The sequence below is a fragment of the Hylaeus anthracinus genome, unplaced genomic scaffold (genome assembly GCF_026225885.1).
Source record: "Hylaeus anthracinus isolate JK02 unplaced genomic scaffold, UHH_iyHylAnth1.0_haploid 3, whole genome shotgun sequence".
NCBI lineage: Eukaryota > Metazoa > Arthropoda > Insecta > Hymenoptera > Colletidae > Hylaeus > Hylaeus anthracinus.
This window is the reverse complement of record NW_026535284.1, coordinates 14,831,916-14,840,440: the sequence shown is the minus strand read 5'-3', so window position 1 is coordinate 14,840,440 and position 8,525 is coordinate 14,831,916. Positions and strand designations below refer to the sequence as shown.

The 8,525-nt window shown below is 34.7% G+C and overlaps 4 protein-coding genes across 7 annotated transcripts; 2 read left to right on the top strand and 2 right to left on the bottom strand.

Annotated features, from left to right (window-relative positions):
• Window positions 1-11: 11 nt before the first annotated feature.
• Window positions 12-3,428, bottom strand: LOC128894048 (uncharacterized). The gene is made up of 3 exons (XM_054155456.1): window positions 2,088-3,428; window positions 1,220-2,023; window positions 12-1,145 (listed from the first exon to the last, which is right to left on the bottom strand). The coding sequence occupies exons 1-3, from the start codon at window positions 2,428-2,430 to the stop codon at window positions 1,111-1,113; spliced, it is 1,182 nt and encodes a 393-aa protein (XP_054011431.1). The 5' UTR covers window positions 2,431-3,428; the 3' UTR covers window positions 12-1,110.
• A 197-nt stretch (window positions 3,429-3,625) lies between these two features.
• LOC128894052 (uncharacterized) lies at window positions 3,626-4,911 on the top strand. Of its 4 annotated transcripts, none has more exons than XM_054155461.1 (5): window positions 3,626-3,961; window positions 4,043-4,302; window positions 4,375-4,548; window positions 4,608-4,689; window positions 4,763-4,906. In XM_054155461.1, the coding sequence occupies exons 1-5, from the start codon at window positions 3,818-3,820 to the stop codon at window positions 4,904-4,906; spliced, it is 804 nt and encodes a 267-aa protein (XP_054011436.1). In that variant the 5' UTR covers window positions 3,626-3,817. The 4 variants fall into 4 exon arrangements, with proteins under 4 accessions (XP_054011436.1, XP_054011437.1, XP_054011438.1 ...); XM_054155462.1 differs by having other exon boundaries at window positions 4,773-4,833; XM_054155464.1 differs by having other exon boundaries at window positions 3,832-3,961; window positions 4,284-4,302.
• A 24-nt stretch (window positions 4,912-4,935) lies between these two features.
• LOC128894050 (MAD2L1-binding protein) lies at window positions 4,936-6,185 on the bottom strand. Its single transcript, XM_054155459.1, has 2 exons — window positions 5,529-6,185; window positions 4,936-5,446 (listed from the first exon to the last, which is right to left on the bottom strand). Exons 1-2 carry the CDS (start codon window positions 5,981-5,983, stop codon window positions 5,080-5,082), a joined length of 822 nt encoding a protein of 273 aa, XP_054011434.1. The 5' UTR covers window positions 5,984-6,185; the 3' UTR covers window positions 4,936-5,079.
• A 344-nt stretch (window positions 6,186-6,529) lies between these two features.
• LOC128894047 (eukaryotic initiation factor 4A-III) lies at window positions 6,530-8,439 on the top strand. The gene is made up of 5 exons (XM_054155455.1): window positions 6,530-6,704; window positions 6,838-7,173; window positions 7,257-7,479; window positions 7,537-7,791; window positions 7,867-8,439. The coding sequence occupies exons 1-5, from the start codon at window positions 6,560-6,562 to the stop codon at window positions 8,117-8,119; spliced, it is 1,212 nt and encodes a 403-aa protein (XP_054011430.1). The 5' UTR covers window positions 6,530-6,559; the 3' UTR covers window positions 8,120-8,439.
• Window positions 8,440-8,525: the final 86 nt, after the last annotated feature.

The window sequence follows — 8,525 nt, the reverse complement described above, 5'->3', positions numbered from 1 at the left end:
ATGAAGATCTCTTGTTTAGTATATGAAATATTTATATATTTACGAAATTAGTCTTTCTATACAATTGCTTGCGCACAGTCACATATTTCATCTGTTTCAATTAATAAAAAAAGTTTATGTAAATGAATAATTAAAATTACTCACTAGTTTGTAGAGCCTGTGTGAGCTTGCCTTTCGCGTAAAATGTTTGGTAATGCGCCTGACTAATAATAAATAGTGACGAATATGTCGATTTGATGCAAATACATAACGCAAAGTTATATTCATATGTACATAGTAATAGTAGTATAGTGGTAGTAATAGTAATACATATCCGTGAAAATGTTCATAATTTAATTTTTTGCAATTTAGACGATCATTTAAGGCACACCCCACGGTCTTTACCAAGCAATTTTGTTTTGTTTATTAATATAATATAAATAAATGTATACTGTTGTGGATACTATTAACCTAAATTTATTATCATATTACTTTTCGTAGGAATAATTATTTATACTAAATATAGGTAATAATCTGTTCTGTACATAATTCTATGTCTTTCTTATGAATCTTTTAAAATGGATAGTCGTATCATTTATTAATGATAATAATGACAGTAACATTAATAAGAATAACAAGATAATGCATAAATGAGATGCATAAGACGAGAACATGCTCCTTTTCTTTCATTGTAGTATCCGAATCATGAGTAGTAAGAATAATCGAAATATAAAATAAATTCAACCATCTTAAAACGTGAACATATTCGTGCGTTTAAAACAGTCGAATTGCCAAGTATTCCTTTTCTAATCGAATAAAAAGCAGTGAGCATATCTAAAATTGAACGAGTATGTAATACATACATAATATTAATTACATTAAAATTCCGTAATACTACTCATGATTTAATTTAATATTAATATAAAATACCTATGCCAACTCTTGACAGTTTATGCATTTGTATGTACAAGTATAGCACCCAGACTTCGTCCCACTGGTTGCATATTTCTACTTACTATGATACTATTGTTTATGGATAAAAAAATACTAATATATCGCATTGTCGATGCACGGGCAGTGTTTGCGCAGTTTTGTCCATTGATAAGGCACCAGCTTTTAGGATCCTGAGATTCAACCCGCATGCTTTGACAGATTTAGAGGCATATCTAGAAACGAAGCAATGGAAATTAGTAGCGTTTACGATATATCGCGAACCAAGGATATGTTTTCGAGTACGTACCTGAAGGAGGTGTGAGAGTTTGTTCCCTGTAGTCTTTGTAATGATGAACTGGAGGTGATGGAGGATGAGGTGGCGGTGGTGCGTACAATGGCATAGGAGGTGGATAATGGACGGGTGATGGATAATGCATCCATAAGGGTGCTCTATATGGTCCAGGTGGTAACATCGGTACACCGTAAAGTGGATGCTGAAGAGGCGTATTTGTAGTACCAATGTATGGATCCACTCGTACCCTCGGATACGAATTACTTGATGAGTATTTCACAGTTTGTCTGTCATCTGGCTTCAATAAATTTCTCAAAAAGCCCTGCTCATGACTTGGTTTATCTTCTCCTAAGATACTCGTTATACTGTACGACGATAATTGTTTTGGCGAAGGAGTCGAAGCACTTGTCGTACAAACAGGCTGCGGCGTTGCGCGTCTTTTGGATGCCTGGTCTTCTAACGATACTCTCTCCAATTCGCGCAAAATGCGTTTTCGAGGTGAAACAACATTAGGATCTAGAAGGCGTGCTAATTTGTCGATGATTAAATTTAAAACTTTTCCCGTCGATGTACCATTCGCTTTGCGTGTCGGCTTGGTATAATTTGTTATTGATTCTGGAACAAGTAGGTGTGAAGTGGAATCTAATGGACGTCTACGCTTTCTCGCGATTAACCCAGGATGTGCACACAGACGATTTCTGGGATTTCTATAGTAATAAAAATTAAACTCTGTGGATATCCTACGTCTTGGATTAGCTTGTTTCCAACAATGATCTCTTTGCCAAGGACTCGATTGAACCGATGAATTATCATCAGAGACTGCAAATATAAGAGTAGCATTAAAGTTAGCGAATTATCGGCAAAATATTATTTTTTAACTTACCGCTAAGAGAAGTAGAACTCTCCTGCCTACTCGGAGTTGTGCTAGCAGGTGGCCAAAAGGTTTTCTTTGGAACTGGAAACCACGTAGTTCTTTCTCCGTCTCTACGGTGGGACAGTTCCAAAATAAATTTTCCATCTTTAAAAAATTTTAACCGTCCGCCAGGTGTTGGAAGTAAATTGCTATCGATACGTGTTTCCGAATGATGAGTTGGTTGGGGACTTGAATTTTTACCATTTGCCTTGGTAAGGGTTGAGTGCAATGTAGGAGGATCACGTGAGCACATTTCTGTTGTGCCCCTCACGTGACCTGCGTGAGCATGACATTCTGCTGACTTCTCACGCATGCTGACACTTTACCGATATCCATTTTCCTCCGCTTGACCTTTCATACTTTAGCCTCTTAATGTCGATTAAAGAAAAGAGGCAGGACTTGCTAAGGTCCTTCTCTTAAGCTGTGAACGATAATTGGCAGAGACTTGTTACAGTGCTCTTGCTTCACAATGTAGAGAAAGCATCTTTCATAAAGGAATTCGATGATATTGAAGATATGTGAAGCAACCAAACAACAAGTTGGTTAAAAAAACAAAGTTTCTTGACAATAGTGTCAAAACAAGGATATTGTGCAGGTTCCTTTCAGAATCAACAAAGTTGATAATAGTACAGAGATGCAATCATATTGGCTTCATTCGTTTAAAACTGTCAAATTGACATTAGCCAAAAAATGACAGCGAAGAGCAGCGTTGCTCTAAAATATAACTAATATTTTTTCTTATGCCCAAAAAGAATTGTTTGTGTAACGTGCCAATTAATAGATATCAATTAAACGAAACGATATTTAATCGAAAAGGGCATTATCATTGGTCCGTCAGCAACATTTTGTGCAAAATTCCAAAAGGAATTTGATATACATGAGTGGCAATCGTTAGACACCCACCCACCCACGCACTGCCGCCTTCTGCGACGAGTTCTATTCCATCTCGAAGAAGCAGCTCATCACGTTAATAGATGTCTTCGAAGCCAATCGCGTTATATTTTCCGCGAATTATTGTAACTGGTGTGTAACTTGGCTTTCTAAGCGCGAGATATTCACGGACCAAACACGGGACGGGCACTCTATAGTGGAAAACACGATTCGGCCGACACATGTGTTTCACTTCACCCACGAAAGGTTTACGTGTCCACTGCAATTGAGTTTATTCGTTCGACGACCCTTTAGAACGTGCGTCCACCATCGTTTTCCTCGTGATTTTCGATGTTCGGATGTGAAAAAAAAACAAGAATTTCTCGCCTTCGTGTATCCTTCTCGTCGACAACACTGTGGCGGTTCGCGGTCCGCGCGTTCCTCCGTTTCTTGGTCCAACTCCCACGATCAGTCTGCAACACTTCCTTCAAAGCGTCCAAGTTACGTCGAATCTATTATGCTTACATCGGTTAGAAAACGAGCTGCAACTTCATTTTCGATCGACAATAGAAATACATCGATCATCTCGCGTCTTCTAAATACCAACTAGAACATACTCTTGTCAGATCTATGCCATTTCTCCATTAATCATACCTTTAGCGCAATAAAAGTCATTTTATAAATCCCCTGAAATACGTCTCGGTGACGTTTGTATTTTGTTCGCCTGCGATAGACCAATCGGATTCGTGTCGTTTGGCATAAATGAAGTTTGGCGGGTAATATTTTTCATCGCTGCTGTAATCTACGGTTGCCCCACGTAAACATTCCCGATGACTCTTTTGGAAGAATATCAGGAGTTTATCGAGCGCGATCCAGCCAATATTTCCTATTTGTGGAAACTTGTACAAATATTTTTTTATTTACTATCCATAATTAGCGGTTACGTATGCAGTATTTTATTTTACTTGATATGGGTATAATAATAACGATATTTCTATTTCCTTCGTCCCGATATTTTAAACGATAATTTAATTATTTTATAACGAAATTTCAAGCAACAAACATTCAGTGGCAACTGTCCACTTTGGGCTAAATCTGTTTCAATGTTACCAGTAGAATCGCAATTACAAGACACGGTTGATAATGACATAATGAATTCAGATTTTTCAGACTGGTGGAATTATATTATCACCGGTTACAATTACAATTATAAATGCATTGTGTATTTTATTACATGTTTTTTGTCTTGTATGTTTGGAATTGTGTGGCTCACTTTATTTTGTATCTGTGGAAAAGGTGGATATGATATAGCAATGTAAGTAATTGTAATTTTTGTCCTTAATTGTTACTAGAAATTTAAAGCCATATATATTATATTAATGAATAGATTTCAAGCACCATGGAGAATTGTTCCTTACGCTATGCTTTTTAATTTAACATTTACAATAATAACAACATATGCTACCCTTGACTTGAAGAATGGATATAAAGAGTTTACTAATGATGTAAGAAATGTTTTTCTCAACATCAGCAACATTTATGAAATACCTAGGAATAAAAGGTATGGAACAAAAATTATTATATTTCATAAATATTGTTTTAAGTAAAATGTGTTTACAGTGAATGTGAAATTGCACATATATATGTGGAGACTTATAACATTTATAAACATAACACGTGTAAAGTGCTTGTCTGGCTGCAGGTTCTTTTTTCTTAATATTCAAGTATTTTACTTTTATAATAATGTGTTAGGCTATACATTAAATGCTTTCAAGACTTTTTCAGGTATAATGATGTGGAGTTGGATAGGAGGAGCAGTGGTATTAATTCTCAGAATAATAACAGTTGTTGACTTTAGAATTTTAAAAATAAAAATTTATGAAGTTCCAAACAAGAACCAAACCGAAAAAAAAGAATAGTTTATGTACTTTTTTTTATAAATGTGCATTTATTATAAAAACATTGATTAACATGCTTGATTTATTCCCTCTAACTCTCTCAATAAAAAGTATATATCTTCTTTAATTAGTCTAAAATCTCATTTTAAAAAAGAGAGCATACTTCTCTTTCAATTTCCTATAACCATCAACAGTCACCTTACATATTTAAATCCTTTAATTACTTCTCTGGATTGATACCATTGATAAGGAACATTTGTAACGTTCCCATTTGATTTATTTAAACACTGAATAGCCCTATCTTTGTTGATATTAGATTCAGATAAGTCATTATAAACTTTCACTATATCTATACAATTACAGTCTATTTTAATTTGTTCACTGTGGTGAAACTTAATGAAGAAACAATTTGAATTCCGTATCGGAGGTATATATTGTGGCTTAGGTAAAAAGAAATCAGACACACTATTACTATCACTTTTTTGTACTAATACAAAGGTGTTTGTAGGATTCAATGGTGAAGCTATTGCATCTTGAAATTCTGAACATTCTAGCATTGACCTAAAAAAATGTTGTTATAACACTTTCATTACATTGGTAATAAACGAAAATAGAAAAAATATTGTGCAAAATGTTTACTGACCTCATTAGACTTAACAAAGGTTTCCTAGAAGTATGTCTACACTCATGGTGTTCTTCGCTACTAAGAATGTTGGGTGGAAATTCCAGTCTAATGTGCAGCTTTGGTGATATTATTGTAGCACCAATAAGTATAGCAATTTCTTTCACGTTGCAACCTTCGAGATGAAATTGTGAGTTCAACTGTTCCGACGTACATTTTAAGGAGTTTAACAATGTCTTTATATAGGATGAATTTTTATCGGTCGGCTTCACGTTCGTTTGCAGTTGAGTCAACGAATCATACGTAAATGGTATTTGTTGCTTCTGATATAAAATATACTTTAACAGTTCAATTATAAGCTTCACGCAAGTACCACTTGTCAAAGGTTCGTCCAATGCTACGTCAATATTCATTTCGGCTTGCTCTCGTACGAGTTGTAAACAATCTGACACATAACCTAACCCCAACTTTTTCATCCAAATATGGCTCTTACAAATATATCAACATATTTTTCTTTGTGACGAAAACTATTGCGGCCTAATTGCAATGTCAAAAGTAATATTACTTGTAGCCTTAGATTTAAACTCTTAATTAATGTTATGGAACGGAATGGAATGAAATTTCCGCGGACTAACCAAAGCAAAAGCTTTCTCCTCTATCATCTTCTATGTAACCGGTAGCGCTTATTAGTGGCAGTTACTGGAACTAGTAAGTTACTGGTAGTAACTTTCTCTTATACTTTATCCAGCGAGATTTTGTGTTTTGATAATAAAATAGATACATATTCAATAGGAATGATACAAGTTCAACTATTTATTTATAAAGGGAAAGTTAAAATTAATTTATTCCTGGCCAGAGATACACAGCCGACCAATGAAATTTCGTTGCAAATGATGTTTTCTTTCCAGAAACCATCGTCTTGGTAATTTGCAAATTTGGTAATTGATGAATAGAAATATTTCAGGCAAACAGGAATTGCATTGTCAAAGTTGGCGAACTTGTTTGATGTCTAACTAACGTCAGATCATTTGCGTCCGACATTATTAGCGAAAATGGCGGAAGCAAAGTCACGTCGCGTCGCGCAAACAGAAGATTTATCAAATGTTGAATTCGAAACCAGTGAAGATGTGGAAGTCATCCCCACGTTTGATAATATGGGCCTCAGAGATGAATTGTTGCGGGGGATTTACGCTTACGGTATTATAAACAATCTTATATTAGCATGTAAACATAACCCATTCGCGTACCTCCCGCTTTTTATTCTTAGAGTAACGTGTCTCGTAATGTGAATAAGGATAACGGTATCGAATAAATACCATCTTGATCATAGGTTTCGAGAAACCGTCGGCTATTCAACAGCGATCTATCAAACCTATAATGAAAGGACGAGATGTAATCGCACAAGCTCAGTCTGGTACAGGAAAAACTGCAACGTTCTCGATTGCTATATTACAATCTTTGGATACACAAGTCAGAGAAACCCAAGTATTAGTATTATCTCCAACCAGAGAATTGGCAACACAAATACAGAAAGTTATTCTGGCATTGGGAGATTTTATGAATGTTCAGTGTCATGCCTGCATTGGAGGCACTAATCTTGGAGAGGATATCAGAAAACTAGATTATGGACAACATGTTGTATCCGGCACACCTGGCAGAGTATTTGGTAAATTTTTTGATAATATAGAAGATTTAATAAAGCTAACACGAACAAATAAATAAGTTCAATAAATTCTGTGATATTTTTAGACATGATAAAAAGAAGAGTTCTCAGAACTAGAGCCATAAAAATGTTAGTTCTTGATGAATCAGATGAAATGTTAAATAAAGGTTTCAAGGAACAGATTTATGATGTGTACAGATACCTCCCTCCAGCAACACAAGTTGTACTGGTATCTGCAACATTACCACATGAAATTCTTGAGATGACAAGTAAATTTATGACTGATCCCATTCGTATTCTTGTCAAACGGTGAGTTGAATATTTTTTTAATTTAAGACACCAGGAATAACTTATTATTCTTTGCAGCGATGAACTGACTTTGGAAGGAATAAAGCAATTCTTTGTAGCAGTTGAAAGGGAAGAATGGAAGTTTGATACGTTATGTGATTTGTATGATACACTGACAATAACACAAGCTGTAATTTTCTGTAATACTAAACGTAAAGTAGATTGGTTGACTGAGAAAATGAGGGAGGCTAATTTCACAGTTTGTTCTATGCATGGTGATATGCCACAAAAGGAAAGAGATAACATAATGAAAGAGTTTAGGTCTGGTCAAAGGTATGTCTTTAAATGTACGACTGTATTTAGTGTTACAAATACAATGTTTGTAATTTTATTTTATTTTGTTTACAGTCGCGTTTTGATCACAACCGATGTCTGGGCGAGAGGAATAGACGTGCAACAAGTATCCCTTGTAATCAATTACGATCTGCCCAATAATCGTGAGTTATACATTCATAGAATAGGCCGTTCCGGTCGTTTCGGAAGGAAAGGTGTCTCTATTAATTTTGTCAAAACCGACGACATAAGGATTCTTCGAGATATAGAACAATATTATTCAACGCAAATTGACGAGATGCCCATGAATGTAGCGGATTTAATATAATCTTAAGATTCACGATTTTATTAAATAAGAATTTATGTGAAAAAGTTAATTTTATTCTAATATCACAAAATTATGTTTTCCATGCATCTTTTTTGTTGGAAAGGATATGAGAGATTTCTTAAAGGTGATATTTTTAAAGGAGTATATCGCTTTTAAAGATTGTAAAGTTAGTCACGTTTACACGTTTTCAGTTTCTAAAAATACTGTGAAATGTAACAGTATCGATAAGACAGTCGATCGACATTGTAGAATGTAACAAACTTCTAACAGAGATATAAGAATAAATGACAAGCGGAGAAATAAATACTTACTTTGTACCTTCTAAACGTTTAATATTGTATCATGTGAACCTAAAATTAGATCATAATCTTAATAAAATTGTTTTATATAATATTTATTATACCAC